This window comes from Leucoraja erinacea, chromosome 16 (assembly GCF_028641065.1).
Source record: "Leucoraja erinacea ecotype New England chromosome 16, Leri_hhj_1, whole genome shotgun sequence".
In the NCBI taxonomy this organism is placed as follows: domain Eukaryota; kingdom Metazoa; phylum Chordata; class Chondrichthyes; order Rajiformes; family Rajidae; genus Leucoraja; species Leucoraja erinaceus.
This window is the reverse complement of record NC_073392.1, coordinates 29,538,633-29,560,383: the sequence shown is the minus strand read 5'-3', so window position 1 is coordinate 29,560,383 and position 21,751 is coordinate 29,538,633. Positions and strand designations below refer to the sequence as shown.

Here is a 21,751-nt window from a genome sequence, read left to right as displayed (position 1 = left end):
AAAAATACATTGGTGGTCCAGAAACTGGTTGGAGATTTTAACTTTCCTAAAATTGACTGGGAATATCACAGTGTGAAAGGTCAGAACTATAGGGAGAGGCTGAACAGGCTGGGATTGTATGCCTTGCAGTGCAGGGGGTTGAAGGGTGATCTTATAAAGGTGTATGAAATCAGGAGAGGAATCGATCACAGAGTCTCTTGCCCAGAGTAGGGGAATCAAGAACTGGAGGACATAGATTTAAGGTGAAGGGGAAAAGATAGGAACCTTGAGGGGTAATTTATGTTTACACAAACAGTGGTAGGTATATGGAAAGAACTGCCAGAGGAGGTCGTTGAAGCAGGGACAATCACAACATTTAAGAAACAATTAGACAGGTACATGGATAGGACAGGTTTAGAGGGATATGGGCCAAACGCAGGCAGGTGGGACTAGTGTAGACGGGACATGTTGGTTGGTGTGGGCAAGTTGGGCCAAAATGCCTGTTTCCACATTGTATGACTGTGAGGAACTATTATACATCAGCACATGGCCAAGAACAATGAAACTGACAAGTAATGACTGAACAGTTAATTTATTTGGAGTTGCTCATTGAGCAAAGGATATCGGTGAGATATCTCTGGTCTTTGATTAAAGTATGTGAACCACAAACCCCCCCCCCCCCCCCCCCATAAAATCTTGGTAGCACTTCACTGAAACGTTGGTTGGTCACAACACAGAACTGGTAGGTTGGGATGACACTGTAGTCAATGTTCAAAACAAACCAAGAAGTCATGCAGTAACAAGGAAGTGCAGATGCTGGTTTATAAAAGAAATTGCAAATGCATGCTTGTTTTTGAATTTAAAAATTTGGATAAATATTTTAAATGAGCAAATTCAAAAATGTTGTATTGCAAATTTATTCTGTTGCAGATTAACTTTGCAAGAACATATACTCAGTATATTTAACATTTGGACAAATAAGGCGACAGAATGTACTCACAAGTATTGACATCCTCATTGTTGAGGGCATCTTCAGGAAGTTAAACACCCACACCACCCTGGCCTTGATCCAAACTCGTTGCTACCATCGGGAAGGAGGCACATTAGCCTGAGAAACGTTACCTCCACATTCAAGAATGGCTTCTCCCCATCAGCCATCAGGCTCTTGATGGCCCTGCACAGCCCTTGCTACAACCCTAACTCCACACGAAACTACTACTGACTTTGTATTGCAAAGATTGAATGATGTACTTATGCTTATATGATTATGATCTGGTTTACCGAGTAAAACGGATCTGCAAAGCTGCAGCGAGTAAAATTGTCACGGCGCATTGAATACTCTTGATCTTAGATTGACAATTGAATACTCTTGATCTTAGATTCAATTTGAGAGAAAGAAAATATGCATGTTTGATGCTGCTATTCGCAGAATTGTACTGCATGGAAACTCAGCCCAAATCTTTCATGCAGACCAGTGGGTTCCCTTCTGTATTTATCCAATAACCCAGCACATTATGCATAGCCCTATATGGGGAGGTTTCCTGCAGTCTTTCCTTTCTTTACCCCACATAACTTTACAAATATCAATTATATTAACCCCCTCTGCTCCAAGGAGACCAGATCTTTCCAGTCTCTCCTCATAATTGAACTGATCCATTCTAGGCAACATCCATGGTCTCTTTTTCTCAAAACTCCCCAAGACCCTAACATTCATGATGTCCCAGAGCTCCTGTTTATCTGAATTAAACTCCATCTGCCATTTTTCAGTCATTAACCAACATCGATATCTTTCTGCAGCTCAAGGTAACCTTCCACACTAACAACAACTCCACCAATCAGTGTGTCTTTTGTGAATTTGCTGGCTTTGCTCCCACCTCCTTCATGGATATTACAAATAGCAGGGATCCCAGCCATCAAGGACTCTTAGTCACAGGCATTTAATCGCAAAAAAACACCCTCTGCCTCCTATTTCCAAGCCAATTTTGGTTTACAGTGGGCAATTAACCTACCAACCTACAAATCTTCGGGATGTGGGAGGAAACTGGAGCACACAGTGAGGAAACCCCACATTGTCACAGGGAGATTTATCGTGACGAAGATTTGGGGAGCCAAAAAACCCCAAATACATAGTTATTTCTTCCCATCAACCTTTTATTTGGCAGATTGATGCTATTGCCACTAGCTTTGAAGTAATTTTGTCATTGGCAATAATCAAATTGAATTCCGTCTCCTTTCTCATTTTCCATTTCTTCTGCTTCCGAAGGCATCAATGTCAATTATCCTCCAATATCTCAATCTACAATTATACCTAAATGAGATTCAAATCCAACTTTCCTCAGCGCCCAATCTGCTTGAAATTCACTGTCACGTAGAAACTTTAATACCATACATTCATTGACCAGAGGAAGTACAATCCTCACGATTTTACATGATAAACCACACACTCCAGTTAACATTTGAAGTTAAATACTCATCTTTACCGCCTCAAGAAATTGTGGAGAAATAGGATAACATACTTTGTTTGAGAAGTTTGTCTTGGCCATGTTCCATCTTCATTCTTCAGTTCTATTACCAGAAGCTAAGGGTGGTGGTGATGGTAGTATGTGTGTGGGGGGGGGGGGGGGGGGGAAGAGACATAGGCACTTAGTATCAGATGACTTCTGCAGAGGAGATTCTGTTTCCCTCAGAATCATTTTTAAAATTACATCTGCTTGTTCCCTTTCAATGCAATTCATAACCAAAATCCATATGTTACATACTGTAATTTATCAAGACATTCTTTGAAAATTATGACACCTTGAGCTGCTATGCAGTGGATGAAAATGTTATGTTACATTCTATTCCCCATGTACTGGGTACTACCTAGAATTGATTTGCATAATCATAATAAAAGTGTTCATTTTAATAAACAGTTAACTGAGCACTTGGCATCATCCTAGATGTTGTAATTAACTATAATTTTAAAGTTTTTCAAATCTCTAAAAATAACTTAGATTTAATTAATGTAGCCAAATCAATGACTGACATAACTAAACAGCCATTACTTCATTAAGCTGAAAAGACTCCACTACAATTTCAATTAACTTATTTATCCTCTTTTTTTAAAAACAGTTTGAATTATTATTATTCTGTGCAGTATATTCAGAAGTGTATTAAAATACAAAGGATTTTGCAATCTGTTGGACAATTCCCTTCGACCTCCAAGGGAAAATTTAAATTGTCATGGTGGTCAATGTTTTATTTTTTACGATGTAAATTTGGCAGTGGAAAGAGGAAGATTCCTAAACTGATTTATATTATATACAAATCCATTCAAAATCATACTTTTCATCCCAAATCTCAACTGCACTCATTCCCATGCAAAACATCAAAATGCCACACTCACCTGACCCTGATATAGACCAGCATCTTGCACTGTGCTATCTGGCTTGTTAAGTGGTTCATAAGTATTTGTCATGTATCTATTCCACAACCTTGTCTCCTTCTCGAGTGATATACTGAACAGCTTTCGCATCTCCTTTTCTATTGTATCTTTTTATTGGGAAAAGAAAAAAACCAATTATAACAAATAAATAAACGAATACAACACAATGGTCTCAGAACAGCAAGTAAAAATACCAATGACAGCAACATCTCACATATAAAGGGGTCCTTTTAAACCCTCAAGATGAACTCTCAAGATAGATAGGCACAAGAAGCTGGAGTAACTCAACGGGACAGGCAGCATCTCTGGATAAACGGGTGGCGTTTCTGGTCGAGATCCTTCTTCAGATCTCCCCCTCGCACAAGATCCCTTTTTTTTAAATGGAACATTGATTACAAGTTATGTGTGCAAAGTATTAGTGGCATGGAGGAAATGCTACAAATGGCCTGCAAGAACTTGAAAAATAATTTGTGAAACAGATAATTCAGATTTCTCTCCATAGCAAAAGTAAATAAATCTTCTCAAACTTAAGCACTACTCAGACTGAAGGTATCGTAATGGAAACCAGCTAAAAAAAAAATCAATCCTTAACCCAATTCTGAATGTGATGGACCCCCATTTAACAATGCCTAGCAGGAGCAGTGGAAACATTTTGAAGTTATGTATGTATGGTAATGTGACACATGTATGAAGTTCTAATAAATTCTATGGGTTCAAAAGTGCAGTTACTTTTTACTGACAGGAAATTTCAAATTGTTAAATTATAGTTTGCTCAATATTTTAGCTTTGTAAAGTATGAACACCAAGATGTCACATGTGGGTCCCGACCCAAAACGTTGCCTGGCAATTCCCTCCGCAGGTGCTGCCTGACCCACTAAGTTCCTCGAGATCTGTGCGTTTTGCTCACAATTCCAGCATCTGATTTTTCTTTCATCTACATGTCACATGCTTCATTGTCTGTAAATTTTTGGAAGTTTTTTTGGCTTCATGATTAATTTTCCTCATCTAGAACCAGAAGTGTCAATGACATTCTCGCAAAATCAAGAGCCGGGTTAGTTTCTTATGCTCATTGTCAAATGATTAGATGGCTACATTTTCCAGCCAACTATAAATCAGTGGAAACCTAACCAGAACCTATTGTCTTCAAACAAGAACAGTAGATGGGTGTGCATGACAGAACTGTTCCAAGTAGGAACTAGAGGAATTGCTAATGCACAGCTCAGACAGATTTACATTATACCTTTCCAATTTGCTGGCTGTTTGTAAATAACTTGCCACTTGCTAAAGTCGAGAGTTTGACAAGGGTCAAGCCCTCCACAAATAAGCTTAAGCAGAGAACAAGTTACACAAGATGCAGATCCGAGGAAAAACATGAAGATTCAAAAACACAGCACCGTTCTTGGCTGCAAATTGGTATTAACCTTAAGCAATAATGAAAATGGTTTGAGATAAAATGAGATTTAACACGAGTCAATAAGGAGATGCGAGTGGGGAGCAGTCATTTCTGATTCCTGGTAAGTTGACAAAAATTTGATTTGCTTTTTTTAGCAAATCCATTCATGAATGAAGAAGCCCTGCTGAGAGGCACTATTTACTGTGAAAAGCAACATTGCATCGTTTGTTCTGTTTCTACCAACTCTCTGCAATCTTTTCTCGCCTTCTCCCTTTCTGCCAATTCACCTCACACCTGCAAACAAGAAGCCCATTTTCAAGTCCAACTAGAGTGACACCATGGGATAGATGATCTGGGCTTTCATTTTATACCCTGTTGTAAACACTATCATAGTGCCTTTTTAATAGTTTCTTCTCCAAGATACCTCTCTGCATGCAATATATATCATTAATACTACCAAGTCCATATCATGAAAAATAATTCTTGGGGATTGAGGATGCACTGAATAACCTGTGGTTTTAATATAAAATATTCTTAAACTTGCTGTAGTAATTGACTTAATATAATAGTTTGTGTTCACCAAATTTAATAAAGTACAGCAAGGCTGACCAATATTTACAGGTGTAAATAACAAGCAATGAACCCTTTTTGTACCCAGAAACAAAATCATTGGTAAAGCTAACCAGAAACCATTATTTTAAAAAGGGTATCATTAAATACACACCAGCTAAATTACGTTAAAAAAAAAGACAAAGCTCTGGAGTAACTCAGTGGGTCAGGCAGCATTTCTGGAGAACATGGATGGGCAACGTTAAGGAGTCAGGACCTTTCTTCAGACTGATTGTGGGATGGGAGATTGCAACTTTCACGTGGTCCGCCCTGTTTCAACGAATGCAATCAACCTCGCGTGCACAATCAAATAAGATCCAATAGAACAAGTTGTCCTACAACTTTAGGCTGTGCACACCATACTCAAGAAGAAGACTGATTGTGGTTGGGGGTGGGGAGGAAGGGTAAATGCAGTAATACAGTCAGTCCTAATCCTCTGCTCTGTTACCCTCACTGTTTTACAAATTAATTTCCTCAAGTGCTTAAAAAGATTTGGGTTGGAATAAAGTTGGCCAGTTGTTTGATTTAGAAATCATGATTTAGTGATACAACTATAGGCCACAGTTGGAGTCATGATACTTGTATTTAAGTTGATGATTTATCCAGGATTATGATTTCATAGGCAAAAAGCAGAATTCAGAAGCTGTTTCAATTCTTTAACAACAGAAAATAATGGAAATACTCTGCTCCATAGTAGCATCTACAGTGAGGCAAATACCTCATGCTTCAGATCAATATACTTTCATCAACTCTGATTATAAGTTTATGCTGACCTGAAAAGCGAATGTTTCTCATTCTCCAAAGATGTTACCTGCCCTGCTGAGTATTTCCATCATTTTCTGCTTGCATTTGTGTTTCATATTTTGGTTGAAAGTTTCCAAGGGACAAATTTCCTCTGTCGAAACTTGAATTTGTACCACTTACCTCCAAAGGAATGTGGCCCACTTCCTTAATACTTCTATCATGCATTGTCTATCTAAAATAAACAATGGTGTGCCTTTGAAGGACTGTGTTAAGTCTAAACTATTTTAAGGGAACTAATGCCTAATAAATCCAGAGAGAAAGGTGGGGAGAGGAGTTGGGGGAGAAGGTTCTTATTTCCACAAAATCACATGATTCATCACAAAACCACAGCATGATGCAATATTAGGAACGATGTCATTAAAAAAAAATTGATTGGAGCATCTTGTTTTACACCAGAAAGAGAAATAACATGTATCAAAAGTGTTTTACCTATGGTATCTGCTTTGCTGAAGTGGCGTGTCACCACATTGTCCATATTGTTGTTCTCACACAATTTCAATTCTAGGAGGTAAACCTCTACTTTACAATGCTTCACAAACATTCCATGTTCAACTACCTGAGAATGGAATACACCACAGGATTAGAAAAAACAAAGCCAACAGATCACGGAAACAAAAATAAGGATTAGAGCATTTGTATCAAAGACGCAATGAGTTTTTTTGGTTAAAGGGACATGCTCCCAAATTTTTACTAACAGCTCAAACTGGCTGGCATAAGTCTCACTGATGATACACCTTCAGGCAAACTCGTGAACTGAACAAAATATCAAACTCAAAAGAATATTAAAGCACTTGTATGCCAACATTTGAACTGCTGCAATCTATTGAGATAGTTGAATTAATTAAATTTGTTAATCCCATTTCGGCCAAGTTCAGATACTAATTAATTAAATTTGTTCAGATACTAATTATGCATGTTCTTTTTTTTAATATATATATATATATATTTAATATATATATATAGAGAGTGAGCTTTGTAAACTAGTCTCAAATATTTGGTAATTGAGCAAACAAAGTTTAAGTCAGCCATTAACTTGCAATTTTAGTTCTTCATTATTTTTCCAACAGGGAAATGGTGGTCTTTTTAAATGTGTAAATTATTGATAGAGGGTTGAGCCATTAAAACATCAAATTACATTTTTTTTTAAATATCCAGAAGGCATTACCTCGAGGAATGTTAAGGACAAGAAGAAGCAAAAGGTTTAAGATATTTATATGACATAGTAGATTATTACAAAAAAACATTTTGAATCTGAATTTTAAAAAAAATGCTGCTGTGAGTTCTGAAATAAAGACAGAAAATGCTGGAAATGCATATGGTCAGGTAGCATCTCTGGAGAGAGAAATAAAGTCAGTGTTTCAGGTCAAAACTGGGATAAGAAAAGTTAATTTTAAGTTGCAGAAGCTGATGCATTAACTATTTCTCTTTCCACAAATAATGCAGGACTTGATTTCCAGTATTTTCCATTTGTATTTGTTCAGTTTTTAAAAAATCACTACTAGGCAGGGAACATAATACATGGAACTCTTAGTTATTGAAAACTATATTTAGGAAACATTTTCTTGAATGTTTTTGCTGCAATGTTCCCAGTACATTTACAAAGTAGTGTACTGCTAAAAGTAGTGAACAAATAACCGACAAGAGAATGAATCCTGCCATTTACAGACTAATTTGAGAGTTGATGCCAGGGCTGTGGAATCGGAGTAGGAGTCGGAGTAATTTTGGTGCTGCTGTAGTCGGAGTCGGTAAAAAAGCCCCGACTCCGACCTCAACATAAATTTCAGAGACTACGTAAATCGGAAAAAAATCCAATTTTTTTAAACATACCGCACACTTTATTTCCACCCGAGAGAAATGGAGAAATGGCTAAGAAACTAGGAGTTTCTCTGACAAGGGTGAGTATCAGAAAACATATACTTGAAGAAGCCAAGAATGAAAAGGAAAAGCTTTCAAAAAGGGGCAGTTCATGTTCATTAAAATGGATGCCACAACTCGTCACAGAGTTAACTATTTTGCCATCAATGCTAGATTTGCTGGTGAAAACAATAAAATAGTAACTCGGACATTAGGAGTAAAGGGCACCAAGGCACATCATGACAGCATCTCCAGAACTTAGTGGAAGAAATTTTGAAAGATTTTGAAATTAAGAAAGACCAGATTTTATGCATTGTCACTGATAATGCTTCAAATAAGCTAAGCACAATGGAAAAGATGAATAAAGTTGAAAAAGTCACTACTGAAAGGAAGATCTCTGATGCAGGTTCTGAAACTGAAACAGCAGAAACAGAACAGAATGATGAAACTTTAGATGATATTCTTGAGGAGGCATCTCAGCTCTGCCTAATGCAACATATGCCTTGTGCTGTACCATACATTGCAACTAGCAATAAGAGATGGATTGAAAGAACGCCATGCAGCTACTCCGATTGGTAAGGGGAGGCAAGTGGCTACAGCAGCTAGGACCTCTAAAATTGATGCTATCCTCCAGAGACATGCACGAAAGGGAGCTATTTTGGACCAAGCAACTCTTTGGGGCAGCACACATATCAATCAATCAACCTTTATTATCATCTTGCAAAGCAACAGTTGTACAGTGCAAAATGAGAAGACATTTCCCAGGGAATACCAGAGCATCGCACATAAAACTTAAATATTTCACACATAAATAAAAACAATAAAAACAATCCAGTCCCTGATAAAAAATAATACGAATAGTTAAAAAGTGCAGGTAAAATACAGCAACATTAAAATACAAGTAAAAATAGTCATAAATTGTCCAGGGCAGTTGATTTAAGTGGCCAGTGCCAGAGTTGTTATTAAATTGTCAATGTAAAAAAGCAGCAGAATCAGGTGGAGTGACTGTTTAGCAGCCTCACAGCCTGTGGAAGGAAGCTGTTTAGCAGTCTGATTGTCTGGGCTTTGATGCTGCGGTATCTCTTGCCTGATGGCAGGAGAACCAGATGTGTGTGGAGGGGGTGCAGTGTGTCCTTTGCTATGCTCAGTGCTTTTTTCAGGCAGCGGCTCTGGAACAGTTCTTGTACCGAGGGTAGGGAGACGCCAATGATCCTCTCTGCTCCCCTCACTACCCTCTGCAGAGCCTTCCTGTCTGAGCAGTTGGAGTACCACATGTTAATGCAGTACATGAGTACAAACTCCACCGTGCCCCTGTAAAGTCCTGAGGATTTTTATGGTTGAGTGTTTGCTTGACCAAAAACCCTTTCTAGAAGTCATTGATAATCCCAGTATCTTACTGACTAAAAGTCAATGGAGGTTGGTATCACAATTAGAAGCTCTGCTTGCTCACCCTTATGCAGTCACCAAAACGCTGCAAGCATAGGATTTTACTCCTGGTACATTCCTATGGGAGTGGGAAAATTTAATATTTCACCTATCCAAAGCTGGAGGATTAATTGCTGAAGGAATTGTATCGTCAATGAAGAGAAGAGGGTCTGCTACTTGAAAATCAGATCTTGTTAGCTGCTGTCTACGTAGATCTAATGAACCGAATCTTGTTGAGCGAAGTTCAAATTGCTAAAGCAAAAGAGGCCCTCTGTGATGTTGCAGTTCGGATAAAAGGGCTACTACCTGAAAAGTCAGAACCACAAAATGAAGATGGGAGTACCAAATCCTTCTCATCCTCTTCAAATGATGAAGAGTGAGATTTTGCAAAATATTTAGATAAAATTGAACAGTCGAGAGCAAACCATTCCTGTTTAAACGTGCGAAGGCAGCCTTTTGATGTTAAACTAATGGAATTTAAGCAAGATTTTCGTGTTGGTTTAGAAGTAGAGAAATATGATCGCTCATCTAAACTTACAGTACAAGAAGTCATCCCTGCTTATCCAGAAATAGTAAAATTTGCAGCTATGATAGTACAGCCACACTACCCATTCAGGTCAGGGTGGAGAGACTGAAAATAATTAAATCAGATTTAAGGGCTTCAAAGAAAGAGGATCTGGCAGGAGCAATTCTGTTCCTAAGGACGTTATTAATAAATTTTAGGTATGTACTTTTGTAGCCAACTTAACTACCTATGCATTATGTTTTAATTTCTATTGTACTTGCGATTTATTTTGTCATAATTCAGCACATATCTGTGGCCTTAGTTTAATACATTGGAGTAATGCTTATATAATTTTTATTTAATTCAATGGCATTTAAATTTTGTCATAGTCCTATATGTAATTTTTTTTCCTTTTAGCATAATGAACCATGTTTTTTCCCCCAAGAATAAACAATTAAAAAAAAACGACAATAGCATAGCTACAACCATTAGACTCAAAACTTTAAGGACATGGGTTTAAAAGGTATCCTGATGATTCATGTAGTTCTTATGAAATGCCATCTTGTGTATTGTCATCATAGCAGATTTAGAATTATTATACCTAGGGGTCGAGGTTGGAGTTGGATACACAAGAAATCAAGGAGTTTGAGTCGGATGTTTTGGGTATCAACTCCACAGCTCTGGTTGATGCTAAAACAATTTATGACTGTTGTAAAACCAAAACTGGTTCACTGATATCATAATTGCGTCTAGTTTCACGCTAAAAAAAACAATATTTAATATATAAGCATTCTAAAAGGTCCTCGGAACAGCATTTTGACCCGAAACGCTGCCTTTATTTTTCCTTCGCTCCATAGATCTGCAGAATTAAGCCCTCAGATGCCCCGTACTGAGTTTCTGCCAGAAAACATTTTTGTCTACCTTATCTTAAGTAGCCTCCAGGTGGTGAAGGATCTGGCAGCCTGTGTTTGAAGAGATTGAAGGATTGGCTAAGAGACATAGAGTTGGAGTCCGATTGCTGCGGTTAAATACCTATAACTCTGCTGCTACCAACGCCCTATTTCCTTCCCCATACAATAAACTGAGTTTGTATTTTTGAATTTCTTAAGTAGCCTATATAATGGGCAGCATGTTCAAGTACATTAGAGTGCGCGGATTAAGTCAACACCCCTCCTCCCACATTCGTAAATCGGGAGAGTTGATATATAATCTTCGTAACCGGGGAGTTCGTACACAATGGGTTCCTGACCCTCAATGCAAGCATACCAACTGACCAACTTGTTCCAAGCTTCTGTGGGAACCAAGACATAATCCAGCTCATCAATCAAATGTTCCTTCAGGACCTGAGATTCCACTTCTGCATTAAAAAATAGTAAGGTACGACAAGTTAAGCAACATTAAAGAAACCCAAGTTTCCTTTGAAGTAAGAATTGAGCAGTTAAAATTTGGAAACATTACTATCACAGTCAAGTATGACAAATACTATTTTAAACAAGGATCTTTGATACAGTTTCTCAAAAATAAAAGTAATCAGAAGAATAGAGCTCCCTTGGTTCAAAGCGAGAACATAAAGGTGCAATGAAAAGCAATTGGTCGATAAATTGTATTTTCCAATGAAAGTGTTTAATGTTTAAATGTTTATAAAGAAAATCTTTTCATTGCCCTTTTCTATTCCACATTTACGTAGCTCACTCTTAACTGATCTTGAACTGAACATTACTTAGATTTGTTACCCTCCCCCACGTAGATCCATCTGCCCATCACCCACCGACCTGGGTTTCTGCCCCCCTGGCCTACCTTTACAATCCCCTCCCCCATCTGCTTCCATTTACCCATTATTCTTAGATAGATACAAAAAGCTGGAGTAACTCAGCGGGACAGGCAGCATCTCTGGAGAGAAGGAATGAATGGGGGATGTTTCGGGTTGAGACCCTTCTTCAGACTGGTTAGGGATAAAGGAAACAAGAGATACAGACAATGATATGGAGAAATATAGAACAATGAATAAAAGATATGCAAAAATGTAACGACGACACAGGCCATTGTTAGCTGTTTGTAGGGTGAAAACGAGAAGCTAGCGTGACTTGGGTGGGGGAGGGATGGAGAGAGAGGGAATGCAGCACGGACGGGGCTACCTGAAGTGAGAGAAATCAATATTCATACCACTGGGCTGTAAGCTGCCCAAGCAAAATATGAGATGCTGTTCCTCCAATTTGCATTTAGCCTGACTGACAATGGAGGAGATTTAGGACAGAAAGATCTGTGTAGGAATGGGAAGGAGAATTAAAGTGTCCGACAACCGGGAGATTGCCCATTATCCTTTCCTTGTCAAGCTTCATAACACTTACCAGTCTGTCTCTACCTTCTCCCTCCCCTCCTTGACCTGTTTCCATCTCTTTTCCCTATATCCATTTCCACCCATCACTCACCAACTGGAGTCAAAACTGCCCTACCCACTCCTGGCTCCATCTGCCCATCACTGCCACTCCCCATTTCACTTGGCTATACTTATCACATACCTGCTCTTCTAAACACCAACACCTTTCAAATCCCATTTAATCCACCAGAATTAAAGATAAAATGTTCCCACATTTATTTCAACTGCCAACCTCTCAGCTAATCATTAGCAGACTAATATACCCTTGAAGCTTCTTTGCCTCCTCAATCGCAAGTTACATTTCCAGATTTGCAATTGGCTTAATAAGCTGCCAGATAGAATTGGAACCTTACCACTACATTCTCGTCAATCACCTTATGCACTTTCCTTGAATCTGACTCATGCCTCTCCAAATTGGATAAAATTACCCTTTTTCTTCAATAATAAAAGGTTGTGAAGGGCTCGGGCCAGATCAAATGACAACCACTGCAGTTGGCACACAGAGAGAAAACATTTCATGGGTAGCAACTGTATCTATTCTGAACCACTCAGATGGCTATCAACAGCAGCCAAAGATGTCAGATACTCGGCACACATTAATCTGACCTCTGGATGTTCTAGGAGCACTTCAGCCAAGAAGTTTGTTCAGCAGTTCTATTTTAGAAAGGATGCTCAGTATGAACTGTCAGAGTTTACAAAACAATGTTTGAATATAAAAGCTACTCTACACACATACAGATTTTTTCTATCAAATATTTTAAATAAACATACCAAATTTTAAATTTCTAAAAGTAAAGGAGCAATGGAAGTCTCGATTGATACTGGAATGTTACAGATCAAACCAAATACCCACAAAAAAAGTAGACATTAATATTTAATTGAACTCAAAAATTCTCTATCACGATTCAATAATGAAAATCTCTTGCAAATTTACAAACACTTTTATGAACCAAGTACAATCTAGAATTCCACATATCAGCCTATATTACCATGAAATGGTCAAAAGAACACATACAAAGAACAACAGAATCATGCCAACATAGATACAGGTCTTTCGGCCCACCACATCCACCATTGAGTATCCATCTACACCTATTGTCCAGCCCTTGGCTCTTAAGCTTATTGCCGTGGTCATTGAAATGCTCATCTCAGAGCAGTACAGCACAGGAAAAGGCACTTCACATCACAATGTTTGTGCTGAATACAGTGCCACCCTAAACCAATCTCATCTGCCTGTACATGATCCATATCCCTCTATTCCTTGTACATCCATGTGCAAATCTAAAAGCTTCTAAACCACCACTAAAGCCTCCACCATCCACGGTCATACATTCCAGATTCCAACCATTTTTTGGGTAAAAATACTCTCCACTTCCCCCTGAGTCCCCTACCTTCCACCTTAAATCAAGGCCCCGCTGATTTCTACTCATTCTTTATGGTGTTTCTCACTACCTACATAATCTTTGTCCCTGCATTTTGTTAACACAATCCAATTCTCCCTTTAACCTCTGCCATTTCAAGTAAAGCCATCCTAAGCGATTCACTCTCATAACAAATACTCCATCCCAAGTAACATCCCAGTTAATCACTTCTGCAATCAACTTCCTATAGTGCAGCCTATTGTATTGCCTAACCAATACAAAGTCAGTCAATTTTATTCGTCACATGCACCCGAAGGTGCAGTGAAATGAATTTGCCAGCGATACTTAAAAAGAACACACAACAAATTTGGTAACAGCATTCTTCACTGGTGGTAAGCAACAAAGTTAAGCCAGTCCTCCTCCTTTGCTCACCCACGGTAGGGGCCATAAACCCTCCGAAGTCGCCGGTACGCACAGTTGCTATCCTCAAGTCATCATGAATTTCATCCATGTCCAGTAAAGATTTAAAGATCTATGTTGAAGCCCCAATTTCGGTCCAACGTTATTCTAAAAAGAATCCCATTCCTCCCCAAACGTGAAGCAACAGAAGTTAAGACTGGGGAAGTTGAAACTGCCGCTGCTTTAACAGCATCATTCTTACATCTCTGTGATTTGCCAACATATCTACTCTTCTTTCTACTGCTGACTGGTAGGCCTATTGTGCACTCCCATTTGGCTGCATTGCTTGGACGAGGGAACTTAACAGTTGGGTGTTTAAAGCTTTTTATTAAATGCTGTTGGTGTATTGTTATTATCACCATTAAAACAAAATTATTAAATTACACTGTACGTGCTCTCTTAATCCAGGCCTCCACAACTTTTTTTAGCCATTAAAATCAGATTTTGTGTTCGCAATCAACATTTTTTGCATATGTGGGAAGTGAATTTCATGGATTTTGAAATCTGTCAATGTAGAATTGCATGTCATTGGTATAGTAAAAAAAAAACAATTTTACAAGGTAAAATTAGTTTGCTTTTGTAAACTCAAGGGAACACAGGCAAAATGTTTGCAACTCATCCTTACAACACAATTATGTGAAAGGTGCGAGGGATGAATCAGTTCATCACACATGGAAACTCTCCCCCAAGGTGTAATGTTCATGTGATAGGAGCAGAATTAGGTAATTTGGCCCATTAAGTTTACTCCACTATTCAATAAAAGCATATCAATCCCTCCCTCCCAACCCCATTATCCTGCCTTCTCCGCATAACCCGACACCCGTACTAATCAAGAGTCTATCTATCTCTGCCCTAAAAATATCCATTGACTTGGCCTCTCTAGCCTGTGTTCACAAGTGGACTTAGTACCTCAAATGAAAAACCATCACTTCACCTTTTTTTTGTATTTCAGTTGCCTTGAGGAAACAATTTACGATTTCATTGACCTTTGATTATTTTGTATACCTGCATACTAGCTTTTAGTGAGTACATAAAATTTGATCATACAAATCCGATTACCCCTATTTTGTTTCTGCACATTCACCACAAGGAGAATATTTTCTGATGCAAGTTTCTTGGATCCAAGGTGAATGTTCTCACAACACCCCACTTGTAATTCTCATCTTTCACAATTTTACGTACTTCGTGTCTCTTTGCAATTACCTGCTTCTGTCCACAAAATATTTAATGCGCCTCATTACTTAGAATCACTTGCAAACATTGATGTACAGTATGTAAATTAATTTCATTTCAGGTTTTAAATGCTAGAATCAAGGCACAAAAATCAGATAAAAATTGGATCTGCAACAGCCCGGCAAAAACGATTGCTTTTCAATTCCGCACCAGATTTTTGAAATAAATTCCAAAAAGATAATAGGTATTTAGTGTTCAAATAAACAAGATTCCTTAGATTTGATACATAACTTTTGCAAAGTGATTAACGAGGGTAATCAAAGCCTCGGTTAATAGAACCATGACCAAAAACAAATTTTAAGTTCCAACATTTATAAATAAATCAAAGCTTGGAATACCTGCAAAAAGCCCAGAATTATCAATTGGGCCTGGAAACATTCCACGTTCTCCCACATTGTACATGTCCCAGTTGTCGAAACCCACATATTTCTTCCATTGCTTAAACCACCTACTGTCTATAAGGTACCTGAAAATACAAAACATCCAAGATGTTATTTAGAGATTTGAAGTTATTTTCATCTCTTACCTATCGTAAATACCCCAAGTCAGTAGAGATTCAAGTGATCTTCCCCCAGGCCCTTTGTGTGCCTCCAAATGTGACAGAATTGTCAACAATTATGTATTTTCTGTCCACGAGTTGGCATCAGGAGCAGGTAATATTTCAATACAACGTATTGCTTCCAGATATTTTTTTTCCTGTTGGTGTACTGGCCTTTGTATCCAACACTCAAGCCCAACAAAAAAAAATATAAACAATAATAAACATGAATAGCGTTTATGTAATGTGCCCATTCCTTCAAACTTTATTACATCCATCAATTTGTAATGAAAATGGGAAGTGGAAAGAAAGGCCACAATTTGAATTTACATGTAATATGTGTTTCCTTACGAGCTTGTTTCCAGACTCTGGCAGCCCTTTTACATCATACCCCTATTCATACCAGTCGTACTGCAAATACCAGTACATTGAATAGGCAGATAAGCTTTTATTGACCAACAATTAGAAGTTAGCAAATATCTACTTAAGTGTAGACATCAATCCTTCCCCAGTCAACTCATTAAAAAAATAGTAATTCAGCTAATTTGGGTGCAAAAGATAGAAAAAATGCTGGAGTAACTCAGCAGGTCAGGCAACATCTCTAGAGAAAATGGATAAGTGAGTTTAGAGTTGGGAACCTTTTTAAGACCCGACCTGAAGCGTCACCTATCGATTTGACAGTCATAGAGTGATACAGTGTGGAAACAGGACCTTCAGCTACACTAGTCCCACCTGCCTGCGTTTGGTCCATATCCCTCCAAATGTGTCCAGTCCATGTACCTAACTTTTTCTTAAACATTAGGATAGTCCCAGCCTCAACTACCTCCTCTGGCAGCTGGTTCCACACACCCACCACCCTTTGTGTGAAAAAGTTACCTCAGATTCCTATTAAATGTTTTCCCCTTCACCTTAAACCTATGTCCTCTGGTCTTCAATTCACCTACTCTGGGCAAGAGACTGTGCATCTCAGATTAAGATTCAGATTCAATTTTTATTGTCATTGTGCAGTGTACAGTACAGATACAACGAAATGCAGTTAGTATCCCACCCAGAAGAGCGAACATAGAATAGTGGAACAGTAAAATATATATATATGTACATACAGTAGCAGTAGTGCAATTTTTCTGGGGGAAGGAGTGTCCGGGGGGGGGGGTGACTGGCAATCACCAAGGTGCAGAGTTAAGTTGTGTTACAGCCGCAGGGAAGAAGCTGTTCCTGAACCTACTGGTCCGGCAACAAAGAGACCTGTAGCGCCTACTCAACCTCTCCCTATAGCTCAGACCCTCTAGTCCTGGCAACATCCTTGTAAATCTTCTATGTACCCATTCCAGCGTGACAACATATTTCCTATAATGGTGCCAGCTCTAAACACTCTAAATGTGGCCTCACCAATGTCTTATACAGTGCCCTCCGTATGTTTGGGATAAGGACCCATCATTTATTTATTTGACGGTTTCACACAATTTGGGATTTGTAATAGAAAAAAAAAATCACATGTGCAGGGTTCTCACGTAACATTTTTTCTCTGATGCCAGCCGGGCAACCTAGGCAGCTTTTTAGGTTGCCAAATGACAGTTTACGTCGTCATTTAAGACAGCTTGCATGATACGTGCGATAATGTGCTCGGATGAAGTGCGTGGTTACGTCGGAATTATGCTCAATGAAGCATTCACATATTATTTCTACTTCAAATAAAGTCTCAAACTAAACATATTCACCAATCAAGAAATGATATATACCGCAATGACAAGGCAGCGAAATTACAATACAGTATCTCAACTCTTTTTACACTTCAATGAATGCAATTTCTATTATTTCTTTCCACTTCCAAACAAAAATGTGGTTGGATTATTCAGAGTATGATCAACCTCGGTGAGACCAAGTGCAGGCTTGGCGATCGCTTTGCACAACACCTCCACTCAGTTCGCAATAACCAATCTGATCTCCCGGTGGATCAGCACGTCGACTCCCCCTCCCATTCCAAATCCGACCTTTCTGTCCTGGGCATCCTCCATGGCCAAAGTGAGGACCACCGTAAATTGGAGGAGCAGCACCTCATATTTCGCTTGGGTAGTTTACATCCCAGCGGTATGAAAATTGGCTTCTCCAATTTCAGGTAGACCTTGCTTTCTCCCTCCTTCCACTCCCATTCCCAGCTCTCCGACAGCCCACTGTTTCCGCCTCTTCCTTTCTTTTTCCTGCCCCCCCCCCCCCACCCGACATCAGTCTGAAGAAGGGTCTCGACCCAAAACATCGCCTGTTCTTTCGCTCCATAAATGCTCCCTCACCCTGATTTTCTCCAGCTTTTCTGTCTACCACCCATTCACACGTTCTGTTATCCCACTTTCATCACGCACTCCCTGCACATTAGGGGCAATTTTACAGACACAAGTTGACCTACAAAGTCAATGCGTCTTTGGGATGTGGGATGAAACCCACACGCTTAGAATGTGCAAATTCAACAGACAGTGCCCGTGGACAGAATCGAACACAGATCTCTGGCTTGTGAGGCAGCAAGTCTACTAGCGGTGCCACTACATTTTGTTTTCCAACACACAAAAAATTATACGTTGATAACTTTGGTTACTAAAAAAAAACCTATCCATTTTCAGTCTTAGACCTCCAAGTCATGCTATGTCTCCCTTTACAGCTATTGTATGCTTTAATTCAGTTCAAGACTATGGGGCAGTACATTGGAAATAAAGTTGCTGCCTAAAGGGCCTGTCCCACTTTCCCGAGCTGCTCACAAATCATCCCGAGTTTTCCCCCTGATTCAAACTCGGAGAATGTTCGTAACGGGTCCGTAGGAGGCCATCGAAGTCTGTAGATATACCGTAGCGGCTCGTTATGTCAGCCGTAGGTACTCGGGGCATCAGGTAAGTCGGGACGTTTTTTCACGCACGGCAAAAAAATGTCCACGACTAAAAAGATAGTCGAGGAGAAAAATTGCAACATTTAATCAGGAGAATTCGTGAATAACTCGGGAAAGCGGGACAGGCCCTAACAGGCACAAGAGACCCGGAATTAATCCTGAATATGGCTGCTGGCTGTATGGAGTTTGCTCCTTTTCCCTTTGATCGCATGGGTTTTCTCCGGGTGCTCTCATTTCCTTCCACATTCCAAAGGTGTGCAGGAACCTTTTTCAGACCCAACTCAAAACATAATATTTTCCTTTTGTCCAGAGATTCTGTCTGACCTGTAGAGTTACTCCAGCTTTTTGTGTGTATCTTTGGTTTAAACCAGCATCTGCAGTTCCTTCCTCCCCACACGATACTATACAATAGAACTTTATTAATCCCAGGAGGGAAATTGTGTGTGTGTGGGGCAGGCATGTGCCGTGAGTAATTACTCAAGGTAGGCAGTTAGTCGGCTTTAAAAAAAAAATCTTAAACCGCGCATGCACAGATTGTTCTCTCCATAAAAAAAATAAAATAAGTAGCAATTCAATTTTCCCAGGGCTTCTAAATCTCCTTCTTTTTGTAATTACTGAATGGGTGGGGGACGGAGGATGAAGGCAGGTGGAGAGATGGTGAAACGGGAGCACACCGCGGGACAAGTTGAATCAGTTATCTTATTGAATGACAATACTAATTCAAGGGACCAATTGAGGAAAGGTTCCTTTCACAGCGTGTGGAGAGTGTGTGCCAGGGGTTAAAGATGCGGGAAGGGCAGGAGTGTTGAGAAGGAGAGCATGTCAGACTCACTCACCGCTGCCACAGCGCTCCGGGTATGGACAGCGGAACTGGCCGCCACTTCCGGGGAAGGAAGCAGCTTAGGTGGCACCGAGCGGCCGCCGGGACCCGGCTGTCACTTCAGCGCCTTCTGCCGGTCCGCTGACCTCTGGCAGTGCTCTCCATCTGAACATCGTTCACCTGCTGCTCGCCGGCTTCGCTAATGTCAGCCGCTTCCCGCAAATCCTTAAATTTGGACAGCTGAGTAACCTCAATTGGTCCCTTGAGCGCGCTGTCAAAATTTAAGGATTTGTGGGAAACGGCTGACATGAGTGAGGCCGGTGAGCGGCAGGAGAGAGGCTTTCAGACGGAGAGCACTGCCCGAGGTGAGCAGGGACCGGCAGAAGGGGCTGCCTGGTCCCGGCGGCCACTCGCAGCCACACGAGCTAATTTACTCCCCGGCCACAATGCGGTGGCTCCGTGCCCGGCGCGTCGCAAGTGGGTTACTGGCCCCGATCCCCTCCTTCACAATGCTCCTGCCCTCCCCGCAACTTTACCCCGGGCCAGACTCCTCAAACAATATGAAAGGAGCTCCCCCCACCCCGGGAAATACAGTATTTAAAAACATAAAGCATCAAGAAATGTACTTACCACGTTATTGGTACACAAACTCCATTCTTCACTCTTTGTTTCCTAAGATACTCTTAAAATAATGACAATCCATATTTGAAAAACCCGCCAAGAAACCTGCGCTGCTGCGCATGCGCAGTACTGCAAAGGCAGAATTTCAGCTGCCTTCAGCCCCGCTTGTCATTCTCGGCTAGAAGCAGCACTGACGACACGTGGGCTGCACAGACCTTCGCGTGTTACAAGTGCTGCGGTTAAAAGGCACGGAGAATTATGCCTACCTAAGAGACCGATTTCGATTACTATTTATATTTAACAATTGCCATTTCATAATTTTAGTCAGGGTAGACAGTGCCTACTTGGCCTACCCTGACGGCACGTGCCTGGTGTGGGGGTATATGTATTATACACATATACGCACACACACAAATAAAATTGCCCCTAATGTGAATTTATATATTTATCATATATCAAAATACAACACACATTTATTAAAGTCCACTTACAGCAGTGGTCTGCAGAATGTTACAGTACCTAACAGCTACTCAGACTGAATCACGTAAGCAAGCTCTTGCTAATATAAATCGCATATTAGGCGGAGCAACTACTAACAAGCACTACAGTTGGTTAGTAGGAAACAACCAATCTATATAAACATACACTGTTTTGTTTTCTCGTTTATAACATTGCTTAAAGTACTATGTTTACATATTCTGTTGTGCTGCTGCAAATAAGGATTTCATTGTTCTAACTGGGTACGTGAGAGAATAAAACACTCTTGACTTACGTTGTTAATATGTGGGATAGAACTAGTGTACGGGTGATCGGTGGTTGGAGTGGACTATGTGGGCCGAAGGGCCTGTTTCCGTGTTGTATCTTTAAATTAAACTAAAAACACTAAACCCAGAGGGTTTTAGAAGGGTCTCTACCCAAAATGTCATCCAATTTCTTGTCCATTGCTCCATGGAGTTCCCCCGCACAATTAAAGCATGGAATAGTCTTCACCCTACCATAGTTACCCAACCGGACGCAACTAAATTTAAGGTAACTCTTTTTTCCCCCAATAATCTTTCTTTGCTCAAGTCCACCCTCCACCACCTCCAGTTTAAATTACATTTGGAATATTTTTGGAGGACTAGGAAACCACGAAGCAAGAGTTACTGCAAGGAGTTACTCCAGCTCCAACTCTTTTCCGTCCTGGGCCTCCTCCATGGCCACAGTGAGGCCCACCGTAAATTGGAGGAGCAGCACCTCATATTTCGCTTGGGTAGTTTACACCCCAGCGGTATTAGCATTGACTTCTCCAATTTCAGGTAGTACCTGCTTTCTCCTTCTTTCCCCTCCCCTTCCCAGCTCTCCCACAGCCCACTGTCTCCGCCTCTTCCTTTCTTCTTCTTGCCCCCCCCCCCCCCCCCCCCCCCCCCCCCCACATAAATCTGAAGAAGGGTCTCGACCCGAAATGTCGCCTATTTCCTTCGCTCCATAGATGCTG

At 40.1% G+C, this 21,751-nt stretch overlaps 1 protein-coding gene across 1 annotated transcript in view; it reads right to left on the bottom strand.

Annotated features, from left to right (window-relative positions):
- usp4 (ubiquitin specific peptidase 4 (proto-oncogene)) overlaps nt 1-21,751 on the bottom strand; it is a 71,944-nt gene that overhangs the window by 37,834 nt on the left and 12,359 nt on the right. Inside the window, exons 2-7 of the mRNA XM_055648028.1 lie at nt 15,762-15,889; nt 11,227-11,350; nt 11,033-11,039; nt 6,639-6,765; nt 3,365-3,510; nt 2,496-2,557 (exon numbers count right to left, since the gene is read on the bottom strand). Of these exons, the coding sequence (XP_055504003.1) occupies nt 2,496-2,557; nt 3,365-3,510; nt 6,639-6,765; nt 11,033-11,039; nt 11,227-11,350; nt 15,762-15,889 (594 nt within the window). The remainder of the gene's footprint in view (nt 1-2,495; nt 2,558-3,364; nt 3,511-6,638; nt 6,766-11,032; nt 11,040-11,226; nt 11,351-15,761; nt 15,890-21,751) is intronic.